Source organism: Carassius gibelio, chromosome B7 (genome assembly GCF_023724105.1).
Source record: "Carassius gibelio isolate Cgi1373 ecotype wild population from Czech Republic chromosome B7, carGib1.2-hapl.c, whole genome shotgun sequence".
Taxonomy (NCBI): Eukaryota; Metazoa; Chordata; class Actinopteri; order Cypriniformes; family Cyprinidae; genus Carassius; species Carassius gibelio.
In genome coordinates, this window is record NC_068402.1 from 33,777,413 (window position 1) to 33,796,501 (window position 19,089).

Genomic DNA, 19,089 nt, shown 5'->3' on the forward strand with positions numbered 1-19,089 from the left:
GCAACGGGGCAGGATTTGTTGTGAAAACCTGGCAACCCTGATCTGAACGCACGTGCTGGAGATAATACTTCTAATTAAAGGAGCGTCTTTACTGATGAGATGTGCATGAAAATCGCATTCGATTTTTTGCACAGCCCTAATGACATGTTAATTTCTACATATTCTAATACATTTTTAAAATGTCTGGGCGCATAACATTATTTTTTATATTATCAAAAAGCTTTAAATAACAATGAACAATATCATGCATACATTAGCATTAAACGCCACCGTTTTTACATATTTCACTATGCACCCACTGAAATGGGAGAGGGACATGTCAACTCATTTAAGTTGAGGGAAGAACATTGTAGAATATGGAAAAATTGTGGCGTTTTCCTTTAAGCAAGATTATTATTATTATTATTTATTTATTTTTTCAATAAATGAACATTAACCTTTTGTCATGTTTATTCAGTCATTTGTTAGTGTCCCAAAATAATAAAATGTACAAATGTGATTTTTCTCTATTTAGGGAGCTTAACTCACCAAATATAGTATTGATATATGTGGTATATCATGAAATGTATTAATTAACAGTTGTAAATAGATACTAGTTAAATATAGTACTAGTTAAAAACTAAACAATCATGAACATTCAGTCATTTTGACAAGTTTTCCTGTTTCTAACTTGTTTCATCTCTATTTTCTGTGCAGTATAACAAGCATCTTTTCGTGCACATCGGTCAGACAAATCACTCTTACAATGATGCCTTGCTCGAGTCAGTGGACATTCGTCAGATTTACGACAAATTTCCTGAGAAGAAGGGAGGGCTGAAGGAACTGTTTGGCAAGGGTCCTCAGAATTCATTCTTTCTCATAAAGTTTTGGGTGAGTGAATCTCTGCAAAGAATGAGCATTTGTTTAGCGATTCACAACATGCGCGGGACAATTTATCCACAAAATAAGACATTTAAGAAACACACAATTGCTCCAAGAAGAACATAGTATTTTTTTTTTGTTTAGGCTTAAAAATAAACACACATGCTGTGTGCTGTGTAATGTATGCCCAGCCTGTGGGCCAGGTTTCTACACTAATGAGAGCGAAACTACCACAGATCATGTTTACCACGCATACAACTGCCTATTTAACGCAAATATTTATCCACAGAGTGATTACATGCATGGATAATTGTGCATTTCCCTAAAGACACTGGGCCACTTTAGTTTTAAAGACAGCTGTCTCTGTTTACGTGTCCAAACGGCTATGTTTGGCACAGCATAGCTGAAGTGTCTGTGATCAAAGCTCGCACTTATTCAGTTTAATATCGTGAAACAATTGGATGACCTGGATGCTCCTCTAATAGCTATTCAAACATTGCATGCATTTTGTGAAATGCTAACTAGCGGCAACCAACAAAGTGGGCCTCGTCGTGGTCGGAGCGAGGCTGCTCGAATTCCGTTTGAAGTGACACAGGGATCTGAATTTCAAATGAAACTCTGGATCTGCACAATAATGCCTCTCTTGAATATGATGTGAAAATGTAACAGGCTTGTCTTAATGAAAAGAGAGTATGCCAGAAATGAATATTTGAGCTCTCTCTGTAATGAAAATCGTGTTAGCTTACTGAAAGAGCGGAGAGCGAGCTGTTCTTTTTTCCACTCTTTTTCAGAGTTTTTTTTTTTTGAGTGCCTTTTTACTCAAAGTTATTTAATCTATTCTCTCTAACCTTAGACACAGCCTTTTTCTTTAATACCTGAATAGACTAAAATGTAGAGATAGCCACGGTTGGTAGCTTAGTTTTAGCTAAAAGACTGACTTTTTACTTTCATGCAACACCAATATACTGCAGAAGGTCCATAGTGGTCTTTTCATAATGTGGTTGGATGACAAAAAAGCACTATAAATGCATTTTAAAAGTTTCATACAAGTTTCGTGTCTATGTGAGGAACAAACTGAAATATAAGGCCAAATCCCAATTCTATTTTATACCCCTACCCATACCCCTCTGCCTTCCCCTTCCCCTTGTCCCTTGAAACAGTTATTAGGGTTAGGGGTGAAAATATTCACACATCATCATACGTTGCCTAGCTGGTGTGCATTACAGCCTTTAATTACTATTCTATATTAATGCACTGCTTACTGAAACACGCACACATGCACTCACATCAAATATCGCACAGCTCACACTAAAGGAGCAAAGAAACTTGTCAATGTTGCCCCACGACTAAATATTGACTACATTATATTTCCAGCAACTAGAGGATAAAATTGCTGTTTTTAATGTAAATTCACTCTAAAAAGAGGAAACGCACAGATGCTCATACATGCAACTTTCATCTCTCTCTCTCTCTCTCTCTCTCTCGAATTGGCAATATTTTAGAAAAGGGTTTAGCGATTAATAATTATTAGGGGTACTAGTCCTCCTCAATGTGTATGGTGGTTACCGCTCTGATCAAATATGAATATATGTTGTGGCACTATCGTACAGTTTGTAATGATACGACATTTAGCAAACTTTAGCAATTTCTTGCAAACATTTCTTTGAGTGACCGTAAATATGCACTCACGACTGAATGTAACCTAAAACTAATGATTAATTGTCTTTTTGTTCACTTGGGCAGCCATGTTGCCGCTGAAGTCTGTTAACGCTGAGATAATTCATACCCCTTCTTTTGAAGTGTGGTCATGAAAATACTTTGTTTGGAGGGCTATCTGGTCCTTTCCCTTACCTCTACCTTCTAACCAAAAGAGAATCGGGACACCCCTACCCCTTAACGTGAACGCGTGAAACAGAGGGGTAGTGGAAAGGGGAAGGGCTAAGGGGTAGAATTGGGATTTGGCCTAAGGCTTCAAAATCCTCCATATAGGTTATTTTACCTGTGCTTATAGTCTCCACTAGATGTCAGTTTTGTATTTAATGTAATATGGTGATAGATCTATCCGTTTTTGCTTGTGTAGATATCTCTGTAATAGAAGTATTTGACAGTGTAGCTTTGGGGGAAGTCGTGGCCTAATGGTTAGAGAGTCGGACTGGCAATTGAAAGGTTGTGAGTTTGAGTCTCGGGTCGGCAGGAATTGTAGGTGGGGGGAGTGCATGTACAGTTCTCTCTCCACCTTCAATACCACGACTTAGGTGCCCTTGAGCAAAGCATCGAACCCCCAACTGCTCCCTGGGCGCCGCAGCATAAATGGCTGCCCACTGCTCTGGGTGTGTGCTCACAGTGTGTGTGTGTGTGTGTTCACTGCTCTGTGTGTGTGCACTTCGGATGGGTTAAATGCAGAGCACAAATTCTGAGTATGGGTCACCATACTTGGCTGAATGTCACGTCACTTTCACTTTCACTTTATTAAATTGAGAATTAAAGCTACAGTTTCATTGCTTCCTAGGCTGACTTGAACTGCAACATTCAGGACGAAGCTGGGGCCTTCTATGGAGTGAGCAGTCAGTACGAGAGCCCGGAGAACATGACCATCACCTGCTCCACGAAGGTTTGCTCGTTTGGCAAACAGGTCGTGGAGAAAGTGGAGGTAGATTCCATGCATTTGTTTTTAAGTACCGTTGTATTGTCTAAAAGGAGCAATAAATGTTCTTCCTCTAATATGGGTTTCCCAGAGGAAAATAAAATTGCTCTTTTATTACTCAGGACACTTAATGGAGTTCTTAGCAGTTAGTCTGAAATTTTAAAAAGCTGTTTTCAAAAGTAAGAATATACCATTATAAATAATTGAGCGGCAAATCAGCATATTAGAATGATTTCTGAAGACTGGAGTAATGATGCTGAAAATTCTGCGTTGTTATCAGGGGAATAAATTACATTTTAAAAGATATTTCAAATGAAAACAGTTATTTAAAATTGTAATAATATTTCATAATTGTGCTGTTACAGTCAAATAAATGAGCATGAGAGATTTCTTTTAAAAACGCTAAAAACAAACTTAAATTAACATTTTCTGGTAGTGTATATGTAATGAGGATTTCTGTTGTGCGTTCTCTCATCTCTCTCTCTCATCTGTCGTTTCAGACAGAGTATGCTCGCTTTGAGAACGGACGCTTTGTTTACCGGATAAGTCGATCTCCGATGTGTGAATACATGATCAACTTCATCCACAAACTCAAACACCTTCCTGAGAAATACATGATGAACAGCGTCCTGGAGAACTTCACCATCTTATTGGTGAGTCAGTGATGATTAAACCAATCAGTGAGAGCTTTCAGTGCAGGGCGGAGCCTGTGGCCTCTGAGCTGAGATGACCCAGCATTCCTGGCATTCCTGTGGCGCTGTGCAAAGCCTGATAATCTCCTGCAAAGGGGGAGGAACCCCTTTCTCTAACCTTCATACACACCAGGATTAGAGCCCTTTTCTCTCCTATAGTTAGGGTCTTACTAATGCACTTCAGATCCCTCACATCCTGGTGCTGTGAATCTTTAAACCTGCTCTCCTGGGCTGCAACTCTCACCTCCTGTGGAGGTTTTAGTTGTTATTATAGATTGGTGTGTTTATAGTGAATACTTGTGTACAGTATATGTTGTTCAAGGGTGGTGGGTCCAAAATCAAAAGAACAAATCTGAATGCCCATTTAATTCTTCCCTTTAACTATTTTAGAATCAATCAGAAATATTGTTTTTGCATTGTCCCATAAGCACATTTAAGCACATTTCCTTACATCAAAGTTTAAAGTTTCATTATTTGAAGATTTTTAAATATTCATTTTAAGAGGATTTTATTTATTGATTGATTTATGCATGAATGTATTCATTTATTGTACTTTTGGTGATTTTCATTAGATTGTTATTGCTGTTATTATACATATATAGCATCAGAATCAAATGCAGCTATATATATCAGTAGGTACCCCTTCAGGAACTCGAGCTGCGTCCGAAAACGCTATGGGAACGCCCTTCAGCGTGACCAGCTCTGAAAAATATGTGGAATCAGTCTCATGAATGGGCGTGACGTCATAGGTGGGTGACGTAGCGACCAGGGAGCTTTAAAAGCATGTGAGGTGTATGTGAGGTTTGTAACTGCTATGTTTCTTTCTCAGAAGGCTCTCTTTGAGTAGGGAGCCTTCACTAGCGTTTCTTGCGGTGGCGGTCCCGCTTTTGCCTAGGCGGAGCGGTGGCTGTGCTCGCGGGTTTCACTTTCGCACCCACTCTTGGGGTTTTGAAAGCCTGCTCCGGTACTCTGCAGTCGGCCCTCAAGGAAAAATAAGGGGGCTTATTGTGCTTTTCGCCTCTATGAGAGTGCCCATGCTTGTAATCTTGCGATTACGGTCCTGCTGTTGCTGAGGCATGACGGCGACTAAGTTCGCGGGGATTGCATGAGATCTGGCGGACGGGTTGGAGATGGTTCTTCCTATCTCCACTCGCAATCTCTAGAGCCTTTTTTCGAGGCTCGGATTCCACGCCTCTGACTGTGAACTCGCTGCTGCAGCTATCTATCTCAGAGGAGATTGATATTGTTTATATTGTGTGACTAAGCGAATCGCGTGCTGCCGAGGCAAGGCGTGCACTACATAATTTTCAGTTTTGATGTGAATTTTACCACACCAGACCATGTTTACTCGTTTGGTTGTTTGGCTCCATTTAAAAATGAGGAATTAACTGAGGCATTTATCTGACCATGAGAAATTACATATATCATTTATTTATTCTTGATCTGAATCTTACCACGCCAGACCTTGTATGCTCATCTGGTTGTTTACCTGCGTAATTCTGAGGAATTAAATTCAGTATTTATCTGACAATGAGAAGTTAGCCTTTATCACTTCGATATGATTTGTATCACAAGCCAGACCGTGTTTACTCATCTGGTTGTTTACCTGCATTTGATTCAATTTAGCAGCGTGAAAATTACTGCCAAACATGTCTCAGTGGGTCCTGCACACTGTAGTGAGAGGCCACAGAATCCCGTTTGGTTCTCCTCTGCCTCAATTCAACGGGGCTTTTTCCACCCTGGTGGGCCCTGATCTGGCTCTGGTAATGGAACAGAAGTAGACACCCTCTGAGGACAGAGGCCATCGAGGTGGTCCCTCCTCACGTAGCGGTGTCCAGGTCATACAGCCAGTACTTCACCGTTCCGAGGAAGGATAAAAGGTTGTGTCCTATTTTAGATCTGCGTATTTTGAACCGCTCAGTCAAGGGACTGAAGTTCACCACGCTCGCACTAAAAGCAGACAATCAAGTCTGAAGACTGCTGTCACGATCGATCTTGAAAGATGCATACTCTATCCTTCCCCATCATAGGAAGTTCCTCAAGTTGGCTTTTGGGGGCAAAAGCCTACTAATACCGGTTCTTCCTTTGGCCTTGCACTCTCACCCCACACTTTCACGATTTAAGCACATAGTCCGATGATTGGTTGATATTAGTTCAATCAGACTGGACGGCGGTTTGGCATCGAGATGTCGTTCTCGCTCACACGCAAGACCTGGGGTTAAGACTTAATGCCAAGAAAGGTGTGCTTTCTCCAGTACAGAGAACCACTTATCTGAGCATGGTGTGGAATTCGACCACGGTGCAGGCACAGATGTCTCCTGTTCGGATCGAGTCAATCCTCACCGCAGTCATGAGAGTAAGAGAAGGCCAGTCACTCACTGTCAAACAGTTCAAGACTGCTGGGTCTGATGGCAGCTGCGTCCAACGTGATACCTCTTGGCCTGCTGTACATGAGACCCCTACAGTGGTGGCTCAAGACCAAGAGGTTCTCCCTGAGGGGGAACCCAGTTTGCATGCTCAAGGTCACGCGGAAGTCCTAAGTGCCTTAGACATGTGGAGGAGATCTTTGTTCTCAGGCCCGGTGCGTGAAGCTCCTTGTCAACACATAATGCTAGCGACGGATGCGTCCCTCACCGGCTCTGGTGCGGTTATGAGTGGCCACCCTTCCCACAGTCTGTGGAGTGTCCGCCATCTGGTATAGCATATCAACTGCCTGAAGATGCTGGCCGTGCTTCGAGCACTACTTTCTCCCAGCCCTAAGTGGTCACAATGTGTTGGTGTGCACCTACAACACAGTGGTGGTCTCTTATATCAACCACCAAGGGGTCTGTGCTCACGCAGTTTGTACAAACTAGCGTACCATATCTTTGTGTGGTCCCAGGGCAAACTCCTCTTGCTGAGAGCAGTTTACATTCCTGGGCATCTAAATATGGGAGCAAACATCCTGTTGAGAGGCAGGGGCCTAGGCCCAAGGTTTGTGAAGCAGATATGGATAATATTTAGTCAGGTGGATCTGTTTTGCGACTCAGATGACATCGCACTGTCCCCTTTGATTTTGTCTGACTCATTCGGCTCCACTGGGGCTGGATCCCATGGTGCAGACTTGGTCCCTTGAGGGGGCCACATCTCGTAGCTTCTGGTCTCTCAACCGAGGTTGCTGAGATCATCCTCCAATCCAGAACTCCCTCAATGAGGAAACTGTATGCCTTGAAGTGGAAACCTTTCACCTCTTGGTGCGAATACTGCCAGCTCGACCCGGTTATTTGCCCAGTTGGGACATTTCTGGAGTTACTGCAGGCCCTTCTCTCTGCAGGGTTGACCCACTCCACCCTGAGGGTCTACGTGGCGGCCATTACAGCTTACCGCGCCCCTCTTGGTGGCCATTCAGTGGGCAGACACCCTCTGGTTACATGTTTACTCTGCAGTGCACTGAGGCTTAGAAGAGGTAGAAGAAGCTTACGCTAAGTGGTTGATCAGGACGCCATCCTAAAACCTTGAGTCCTCTGATCTTCCCTCACCATTGGGAGTCAAGGCTCACTCGAACTGAAGTATGGCAGCCTCCAAGGCCTTCTTGTCAGGTGTGTCTATACAGGACATCTGCAATGCAGCTGGATGGTCCACGTCCCTTATATTTTCATCAGATTTTATGGTTTAGATCTGCGAGCCACTCACGGCTCTTCTTTCTCTTGCCTTAGCTGTGCTCCTTGTATACACGCTAGGCAGGGACTTGCAAGTCTGGCGGCGTGGACATTCTCATTCCCATAGCGTTTTCTGATGCAGCTCGAGTTCCAGAAGGGGAACGTCCCAGGTTACGTATGTAACCATGGTTCCCAGAAGGGAACGAGAAGCTGCGTCTCAAGGCCATACTTCCAGCATCCCTGCCAGAATTTGCTTCATTCCTAAAAGCTGATGCTCGTTCCACCTCACATGCTTTTATAGCTTCCTGGTCGCTACATCACCCACCTATGACGTCACATCCATTCATGAGACTGATTTCACATATTATTCAGAGCTGGTAACGCTTGAAGGGCTTTCCCATAACGTTTTCGGATGCAGCGTCTCGTTCCCTTCGGGTAACCACGGTTATATACGTAACCATGGTTATATACGTTTTTTCTTCTTTCTTTTTTTTACAGTTAAGTTCAGTAATACTGTGAAAGCTAAAAGAACGATTTAATTATATATATATATATATATATATATATATATATATATATATATATATATATATAAAACTAATGTTACAAAAGATATTTTGTAAGACTATAAATAAACACAAAAATAAATAAATTTGTTGAGCTGTAGTGTGGTATCACTATGAATGATGTTTTTTTGCATTATATAGTAATTGAGGGATTGTAGACTTAATTTTTCTAAACGTTTAGTGAAAATATGACCTGGATCCTGGATATGATCTCTCTCTCTCTGTCTGTGTGTGTGTTTCAGGTGGTAACAAACAGAGACACACAGGAGACCCTGCTGTGCATGGCCTGTGTGTTTGAAGTGTCAAACAGTGAGCATGGAGCCCAGCATCACATCTACAGACTAGTGAAGGAATGAAGCAGCTCTTTCACACAGACTCTGGACCTCAGTACAGTGGCAGTGCCTCTAGCTCAGCACTCACTCACATCACATTTGGGTGATGCGTATAATTATTATATAAATATATATATATATTTTTTTTTTCTTCGTTATTAATATGTGCTTGACATTTAACTGCAGCTGTGAATCATGGTACAGTTGTATTATGTTTTAATACGGGAAAGAATGTCAAAGAATCCCGAATTAACATTAATTCATAGACTACACATATAAAGTGACAGTATCATTCAACTTAAAGGTTAGGTTGAGTTAGAATCTATCTGAAAACGACCTCATTCTGATTTTTTAAACTCGAAAGTGTAAACATCTGAAAGTAAATGGGCGAATGTGTGCCGCCATAAATGTGACCCTGGAGCACAAATCTGGTCATAAGTAGCACAGGTATATTTGTAGCAATACCCAACAATACAGTGTATCGGTCAAAATTATAGATTTTTCTTTTATGCCAAAAATCATTAGGATGTTAAGTAAAGATCATGTTCCAAGAAGATATTTTGTAAATTTCCTACTGTAAATATATCAAAACTTAATTTTTATTAGTAATATGCATTGCTAAGAACTTTATTTGGACAATTTTAAAGGCAATTTTCTCACAAATTTTTTCACATTTTCAAATAGCTGTATCTCCTGTTCTATCCAGTCAAACCATACATCAATGGAAACCTTATCTATTCAGATATCAGATTATGTATAACTCTTTTCAGTTTAATATAAAATTGACACTTATGACTGGTTTTGTGGTCCAGCCAACAGATTTGTGTGTGAGTATGATGTAGGTGTACAGATGTATATACATTCTCACATGCGTAGGTATTTTTCAGAAAGAAAAAGTATTTGAGAAATTTCATTCTGTAACATAGATTTATTAAAATGAAAGCTACTGTAGGTGTTTTTAAAAAGATTTTTGTGGCCATCGGAAAACAAAGCGTTCCTGCATTCTGAACATTCCGAGAATTCAGGGAATTCTAAAGCCCAGCCCTTGAAAAGAATTACTTTGTACACTACTTTTTTCTTTTTCGTTGAGGAATTACTGCACTGTGATACGAGATGTTTATACCAACCTGTGTCTGTTGTCATGTCATCGCCTGCAATAAGAAAACGCAGAGAATCGACCCCTTACTGTTGACTGTACAGCTAAACTCCTCTTGCTTGTGTAAAAGATAAATCTAGAAACAAGAAGCACTGCATTAACTACCAGGGCTTGATGGATTATCTATCAGATTGACCCAAGCATTTGGATCCACTTGTCGGACAAGACTTAGCATGTGTTTGCCGCTTGGAAAGACCCACTTTTCACGAAGCCCATCCCTGAATGTGCTGTACACCTGTACGTCACAGAGCACTCCTTCATCCTCTGTAAAAATCTGTCCCAGAGTTCCTTGCTGCCTTTGACCTCCCCACACAGCCCTCGTCTCTGTGGCCTAATCGATTTCTACGACTGCAAGCCTTAATAGCGGTTGTGTGAACTCCAAAAGATGCCACTAAAGCTGTGACTTCTTTTCTAAGCTGGAAGACTTGCTTGTTATTGTCACGTTGTAGGAATTATACAGTACTAACCTTCCAAAGTGTAACAATATACAAGCACAGTGCCTTAGTGTATGAAGCGAGCGTGGATGAGCGCAGTCGTTTTTTGGGAAAAAAATAACCTAACGCTAAAGGTGCGGTCATATTTACTGATGCTAGGTGGAGAAATCGGTGCAGATGAAACCAGTCATTCCAATAGGAATTTGTGTGATTGGGAGTTTTGCATAAAGGCAGAACTTTTACTCATTTTTAAGTTGTTTAAAGTGAGTTGGTGGCACTGACCAGCTGAGAGATGCTTGGTTTGAAAGTGACCTCTGTGTGAGCTGTGCTTACACATAGCTATATTGTTGATAATAACCAGTGGACTTTTAGCCCACTAAATTTTGCCACAGTTTCGCAAATGTGACCGCACCTTAAGATCCCACGAGTCATCTTTATAAAAGAGCACTGGCCATTCGGTTGACCTTTCACTCTGAGACGGAAGACATATTTACACATACAGATCTTGCCTTTCTTATCCGAAAAGACCAAAAAGTTGAAGGAGACGCATCGAGCTCCTCTTTATTTCCTGCACTGTAGCATGAAAGTGCCTTTGGTTACGGTTTTTCCAGCTTAGAAAAGACTGATGTTTTTTTGCGTTCTTAAAATGATCAAAAACCAAAAAAGAAGAACAAAAAGTGGATGTAGGTCAAATATTCACCACATTGCCTTCATAAGAATTTTATAGAAAAATCAACATGGGCTAGTGAGTGGATATGTTCTGAAATAGTTATGTAATATTAAAAACAAACTTCTATCAGCATTTGATTTATTTGGTGGATGTGGCAAGCTGTCATATAAATATTTTTTTTTTTCTATGAACTTCGGTTCCATTCTGTGAGAGATTTATTCGACAGAGCTTTAGCTACTTTTCTAGTGCATTGGCTAATCGAATCGTAAAACCTCACAGCACTGTGGAGATTGATTGCTGAATGGTGTTTGCTTTTCCTTTTTATCAAGCCATTTCAATGTCTTATTCTGAAAATAGAAACTATATCAAGTGACGCCATGTTGTGTTGCTCCTCAGACCTTAAATGTAGTCGGTGATATTAACCGCAGAGTCACACGTTAAGTCCTTCACGGACAAAGCTTCACCAAACCATATCATCTCCACTGCGTAATTTATTCATGCTGTTCATTAAAGTGGATCGAGCCCTCAAAGCGTGAGAGATGAAGTTAGATTTCCAGCTGTGTGTGTTGTAGCGCTTCAAGTGAACTGTGGAGTTAAGTACGCGCCATATCCAAATGGCAGACGATGTTGATTGTTTGGTGTTCATGTTTCATATGGAGATCTTCCCGTATTGTTCTACATGTGCGCCATGGTTTTGTGACGATGTCAGTATATTCGGAGCCCGTTTGGTTGGTGGTGCTGTTATTGCTGCGCTGCTGGTGCATCTGCTACATCAGTTCCTCCTTAACAGTCCCCTTTACTTCCCTAGGGATCTGAGAACTAATGCCTTCAATATGATGAATGTTAATATGATGAAACAGACATGGTTTTGTTAGTAACGGACACTAAGCAAGGATTTGAGCGGAATCCAGAATACAGTATGTCAGCAGTTTAGCTTCTGTTGTTTTTTTGTTTTTGTTTTTATAAATATATATATATGTTTGTATTTTGTCTATGTGTAGGTACTGGTACCTCATATGTTCATTACCATTTAAGATGTTGGCTTTAAAGTGAACTTTTCTCTAGTTCAGATAGTATCATAAAAAAGATATTGGGTTTGTGTGCAGAGATTTTTTTTTTTTTTGTAAAAAGGTGCTTTGTATAAAATTATATATTCTGGCTTTTCTTGGTACAAAGGTGTGATATCTTTTAATATCCCTGATGATGAAAAAAAAAAAAAAACATTGGAGCAAGGCTGAGAGAAAAGAAAAAAACTATTATGTGTGTGTTCTTTATCGCATTTGGTCTTGTCTTTGCTCCGTAACATTTTGATGCCTTCTTGATAAAGTGGTAGATATTTTGTAGCTTTCTAGATACTTTGTATGTATACAATATTGAATAAAATAAGTAATTAAAACAGCTTGTCTGGTCATGTATTGTTTTCTTCATGCTTCATTGAAAAGGAAAGTTCATTTATTTCAAACTTGTATGACCCCGACTGACTTTCTTCTTGAGAGCACCAAAAAGATTAAAAAAAATAATACAAATCTTCAAGCCTCCAGCGCCATCTGTAGACACTTATAGGAAAAGACTTTGAAAATAAAAAAATTGTGTTGTTTTATTATTTATTTTTAAGCATTTATGGCACACATTTTAGTGCAAGTTTATTGGAGGTAATACAACTACCACTTTATCTAGTACAGCTGTTTAATTCTGAACTGTACATTACGTATGCAATACCTAGCATACTGTACCATTTAATGCATACTTTCGTCACAAGTTTAAAATTGTTTTCTCTCCTTACATCCATTAAAGATGTAAATTAGTATTTCTTCATTAGGAAAGATTTGGAAAAAAAAAACGTACATAACATGTTTTACATCACTGGCTCACCAGTGGATCCTTTGCAGTGAATGGGTGCCATCAGAATGAGAGTTCAAACAGCTGATAAAGACATCACAATAATCCACAAGTAATCCACACCACTCCAGTCCATCAATTAATGTCTTATGAAGTGAAAAGCTGCATGTTTGTAATAAAAAAATTCATCCTTAAGACATTTTTACATTTCAAACTGTTGCTTATGACTAAATATGAGTCCTCTATCAACAATATTGCGTTCTTCAGTGAAAATATTGTCTCATCCAAAACTGATGAGAAATATGCACATATTAAGCACAGTTTAGAAGCACCAAAACTGTTCTATTGTTAGATTTTGAATTCTCATTTTGACGGCACCCATTCACTGTAGAGCAGTAGTGCCGAACCCTGTTCCGGGAGGTCTACCTTACTTCAAAGTTCAGGTCCAACACTGATCAAACATTGTGTAACCAGCTAAAGCTTTAACCAGCTTACGATTTTCAGGAGCACTTGATACTTGCAGGCAGGTAGGTGTGCTGAAGCAGGGTTGGAACTGAACTCTGCAGGTAGGTACTGTACATCTCCAGGAACAGGGTGGGCACCACTGTTGAATTTACAGGCGGACTATTCTATTTATAGTTTATTTGCAAGCTCTAACCTCTCGTACAGTACTAGTACTGAACACTAGGGGGCGGTATTGTTCCACTATTATTTGTGAATATTCCATTAATGAAGGTGAACAGCAGAGGTCACTGCAGGATTATTCTCAAAAAAGTGGCGAACCATGAATTTCTAAATTAAAGCTTTTTATTATTCAATACATTTTTATTATTTTTATTAAGTTAAAAAGCAAAACAGAAAATATAATCACTTTAATAGAGAGAGATGGACTATATAATTGCATATTCCTTTGCATATTTAGTGACTTGATTGAAACCTAAATCGGATCTGTTTTAACCATGCAATTAAAATGTATTTTACCATAAAATAGCACATAAACTCTAGATTAATAATTAGTGCAGATAAGCATAAGTGTTTGATTTGTGATGCACTTAATAACATGCAATACTCCCATGAAGCAACTTTAAACTACCCTAAGCTTGAAGAAGTAAATCTACCTTATTTGGTCTTTAAAAACTAAAACAACACCAAACACTATTATTAAAAGTTCCTTCAGTCACACTGTGTCCATCACAAGGTGTGTCAAGCAGTGGACTCTGTTCAGAGGGCAGGGTTGGGAGAGGCTACTTTCCTATAGTCTTGGAAACACCAGGTTAAATATGCACTCAGGTTAAAGGTGAATAGTGCTTTTGAAAACATGCTTTAAATCATATCCTCTCATGTGAGATGATTCTAGTCATATCAGTTGCCTGATAAAAGATGATTTATTGTACATGGAGGGGTGCCCCATGGGGGCTGACATACTGATATCATATGAGCAACAAATACTACTGATTTAGTCTCTGTAAGCATCCGGTTTTCCACTTTTGCTGACAAAATAACTGAATGGTGTCTGACTGTACAAAGCACATCGCTACAATATCATAGTTAGCCTGAGAAGTTTTTCTTTTGTGAAATGTTACATCCACGGGGTTTATTTCAAGACAATAGTGGTAATTGCAACATAAATATAAAAATCTAGAATTATATCCGGATAATAAAGTATTTTTATTTATCTAATTACTTCTATTTTATTCATTAATTTGTTTTCCTTTCCTTTCTACATACATACATACATATACATATACATATATATATGTATATATATATATATATATATATATATATATATATATAGGTGCGATTGTGTTAAGTCTATATTTTTGGACAATAATGTTGATCCAGAAACATGTCTTACTTGGCAAAATACATACATACATATATATATATATATATATATATATATATATATATATATATATATATATACATATATATATATACATATATATATATATATATATATATATATATATATATATATATATACACACATATATATATATATATATATATATATATATATATATACATATATGTGTGTGTGTGTGTGTGTGCTCAACCAGAGGAAGAGGATTTGTCATTATTGATTTAACTGTATATTTACTTTTTTTTTTTTTTTTTTTTTTTTTTTACTTTTTTTAAGCATTATAAATAAACAAACAAACAAAATATGTCATAAGAAAGTTTGTGTAAAAGCTTATTGCATTTGTTTATTTAAAAAAGATAATAAATAAAGAAATAAATACAATACAATATATGTGTGTGTACTGTGTAGGCTATATATATATATTAAACATATATATATAACATATATAACATACACATATATAAACATACACATGCATATATTTATTTAAGAAAAATGTGTTATATTTTAAATTTATTTATATATAAAAAAATATATATGATTAGCCTATAAATATAAAAAATTTAATTGATGTATTATATTTTCTAAATATATACTGTATGTGTGTGTCTTTACATATACAAGGCTCACACACATATATTGTGTAAACAAAAACTTTTATTTCGGATGCGATTAATCGCGCTTAATCGTTTGACAGCACTAAATTAAACCCTTAAAGGCAATGTTATGTATGTAATAAATTAATATGATTTTCTGAATCATAAATTCAGTGACTTTAATTATCATTATCATCGTAATTTTTTATTTTTTTTATTTTATATTATTATTATATATTTTTTTTGTGTGTGTGTAGGCAACCAAAACCTTACCAGGTCCTCCTTCTTGTTTTTCCTGGATGGATGATGATGACTATCATTATTAAATATTTTAAATATAAATTCTTTCTTTCTTTCTTTCTTTAGCAGACAAACAAAACAACATTAAAAATGTTTTTCTGTTTAAACTTAACACTTTAAATAGATTTTATTTGAAAATTAAATGCAATAATTATTTCTAAATAGAAGTGCACACAACAGGTATCACATAAGCGCTGTGAGTCACGTGACGAGTGTAGCGTTCTCACAGCAGCAGCGCTGTCCCGTCAGCGCTCATTCACACACTCACACACACCGAGGCACACACACAGAACCTGCCAACACTGGACAATGACGAACTCTTCAATTCCCAAACGGGCCGATTCTGATTTTTCTTTATTACTGAGGATTAACCCATAACATTTTGACCTTTTTTTTTAATCATATTTGTCAAGTCACCTGAATAATTCCCTGCAACAAGAAACTTTTATAAACTTCATGGGATCAGTCTGAAAGATGGAGGCAGAGGAGAATAAAATTTCAGTGTGGGTTTGTCGCGAAGAGAAGCTCGTGTCGGGTTTGTCGAAGCGCACGAGCTGCGCGGATGTGATCCGGGTCTTACTGGACGAGCAGAACCTGGAGAAGCGCGTGTCCCTCTCGGGCTCTCCTCAGTCCTACTGCATCGTGGAGAAATGGAGAGGATTTGAACGGATTTTACCGAACAAAACCAAAATACTGCGACTGTGGAGCGCGTGGGGAGAGGAACAAGAAAACGTCCAGTTCGTGTTGGTGAAAAACGAGGCGTCTTTACCCAGCAACGGGCCTCGGAGCGCAGAGGCGCGCGTCGTTCTCAGCAAGGAGAGCCCGTGCGTCTACAAGGGGACCGCCAGAGTGACCATGGCTCTGTCACAGGACAAACAGAGACGGATAGTCAGGAAAGCGTTCAGAAAGTTGGATAAAATCAACAAGAAGCGGGCGCAGGCTGCGTCTAAAGACTCCTCATCCACGGAGAAGATGGAGACCCTTGTGCACCTGGTCGTTTCTCAAGATCACACCATCCGCCAGCAGATTGAGAGGATAAAAGAGCTGGACAGGGACATTGAAAGGTTTGAGGCCAAAGTGCATTTTGATAGAATGAAGATGCATGGGATCAACTACGTCCAGGATACGTATTTAGTGGACACCAACCCAGATAAAGTTAGCGAGGGGGACAAAACGAGCCCAGAGGCAGCTCTCGCCCAGTTTGAGGAATATGCTCAGAGACGCGAGGAGGTCATCAAACTGGAGGAAGAGCTGGCGAACCACGAGGCCCTCATGGAGAGCATTACGACTGAGATTCAAGAGGAACTCAACCAGAGGTGGATGAAAAGAAGACACGAGGAACTCGCGAATAAAGAGTCTGAAACCACTTCTGGAGAGACGTCTCTAAGAGTCACAACTCGAGAAAAAGACGATGGACCTTCAGCGGGGGATGTGTCTTCTGACAACGACTTGCTTCTGGAAGAAGAGAGGATCAGAACCCAGCTTGACGCCAGTTTGTACATCGGTCTGCGGCTAAACACCGATTTGGAGGCCATAAGGAATGATTTGGACTTGACCCAGGAGATATGGGGGGCGAAAGAGAAAGAACTGAAGGATTTAATGGAGAAAGTCAACTCTTTGGATTTTGAGGAGGAGCTGAAAGAGGAAAACACAATAGAAACAGACAGATTGATGCCGCTCCAGGGGGACAGTGTGTGGGTGGAGCAGGCAAGAGGGCTTTCAAAAGCATGTGACGTGAATGATGACGACTCAGATACAGGACTCAGCTCAATGCACAGTCAAGACTCAGATATCACACCCATCTGCGAATCTTTGGTGTAAAAAAAACACCAAACAGCAACAACAACCTACTTTCATATTATCCCTTGCTGGATAGTTCAAATGAACAATGCATGTCTTAATTTAACACATTTTACATTTGCATACAGTAAACAAACGTAAAGCGGAGGCAAACATGAGTGCTTGCAAAGTAAAAAAAAAAAAAGACCTTTACTGCAAATCAAAATGAAATGACATGATCAAAACACATTAAGAACATAACTATGCACGTACCAACCGTTCTGAGTCTTAGTTTTTTTTTTTTTTTCATGTAGATGTCTATAAGAATATATGGTAGCTTTTTTCTGCCACTGAATAAAAAAAATAAAAATGGCAAAGTATGGAAGCTGAAAAAAAAAAAAAACTAAGTTCTAAGAATTCTCAGAAGAGTCAAATGTCAACATTTGTCAAATTCAAAATCATATATTAAAAAAAATCAGAATTTCTTGATGTAAACTTAATTCTGAAAAAAAAAAAAAAAAATTCTGAAGACAAAGTCAGAATTGCAGAGATTGTGAGAAAAAGTAAAAATTGTGAGATAAAAACTCACTGTCATCCTTTTAATATTTTGTTCTGTTGCAGAAATAAGCTTCCAATAATCAGTGTTAACTTCATACATGTATTTGTGATCACAGCAATGTTATTTTGAGAAAAATATTCAGGATCGAAATCTAGGGGGTTGGCATCATTTCCAACATTATGAAGTGCTTTGCAAATCGGTTTTACATTACAGTATGGTTTATGCATTACGATGAGCTATTTAAAGCTGGTGTGTGATTTCTGTGCATCACCAAACAGAATTCTTTTAAATAATCGAAAGGTTTTCACACTGATTTCAGTGTTGCAAATATTTAATGATATTTTAATAGATGTTTTGGCAGTGCAAAAGCATGAAATAAACATAAAATAAAATTTCCCTGTCTGCACTGTTCTGATATTTTCATGGAGCTCCAGAGTGCTTTGTCACATGCTGTTTACGACTCTGCTGATGGCAGAATTGATATTAAATTATGCACTTCTGGATAAATGGTGGCAAGCCAAACAATAGTCTTTTTGATATGATTAGGAATATTAATTTCTGTATTATATACTTCCTTAAAAGAGAAAGTGTTTTAACATAAAAGAAACACACTTCAGCTTTAAGTTGCATTATGGCATTGCTTGAGCTCAAGAAAGGTGCAGTATAATTATGTATGTGGAAAAACTATTATTATAATTTTTCTTTAAATAGAGAATCCATGTATTTAGAAATGTACAAATGTAAAATTTGTGTAACATGAGAATCTGTCATAGCACAGTGTTGTCTTATAAACTGAAATACTAAAGAATGCTTCATTTATTGATTTTGAAACACATCAACTCACAAAACATTGAGCAATTCATGAACAATACTATAATACAATATATAGTATAATGCTGTTTTAATGCAGTTTTAATGGAGTTTTTATTATATGCTGATTTAAATAACACTTATAATTGTTTTTACTCTAATGTTGAGAGAAATGGGCTTAATTGTCATAATAATAACGGTCCTACTTTTTGTTATTATTATTGATTTGTGAGTGTTAACAACATATATGCATACAACACAAATGGCAACATTCCACGATAAATCACAACTTTCCCAGCAGTTGTAGAAAGAAAATACTGCTCATTAGTTGTTTGTGTTTAGT

General features: G+C 38.4%; 2 protein-coding genes across 7 annotated transcripts in view; both read left to right on the forward strand.

Moving 5' to 3' along the window:
- Positions 1–12,391, forward strand: part of LOC127961682 (transcriptional enhancer factor TEF-1) — a 74,453-nt gene extending 62,062 nt beyond the window's left edge. For all 6 annotated transcript variants that reach the window (XM_052560912.1, XM_052560910.1, XM_052560913.1 and 3 more), the window contains 4 exons: positions 697–870; positions 3,371–3,511; positions 4,006–4,158; positions 8,644–12,391. In XM_052560912.1, coding sequence (XP_052416872.1) covers positions 697–870; positions 3,371–3,511; positions 4,006–4,158; positions 8,644–8,757 — 582 coding nt within the window. In that variant the 3' untranslated portion in view covers positions 8,758–12,391. The remainder of the gene's footprint in view (positions 1–696; positions 871–3,370; positions 3,512–4,005; positions 4,159–8,643) is intronic.
- A 3,467-nt stretch (positions 12,392–15,858) lies between these two features.
- Positions 15,859–18,733, forward strand: LOC127961435 (ras association domain-containing protein 10-like). Its single transcript, XM_052560518.1, has one exon. The coding sequence runs from the start codon at positions 16,073–16,075 to the stop codon at positions 17,417–17,419; it is 1,347 nt and encodes a 448-aa protein (XP_052416478.1). The 5' UTR covers positions 15,859–16,072; the 3' UTR covers positions 17,420–18,733.
- Positions 18,734–19,089: the final 356 nt, after the last annotated feature.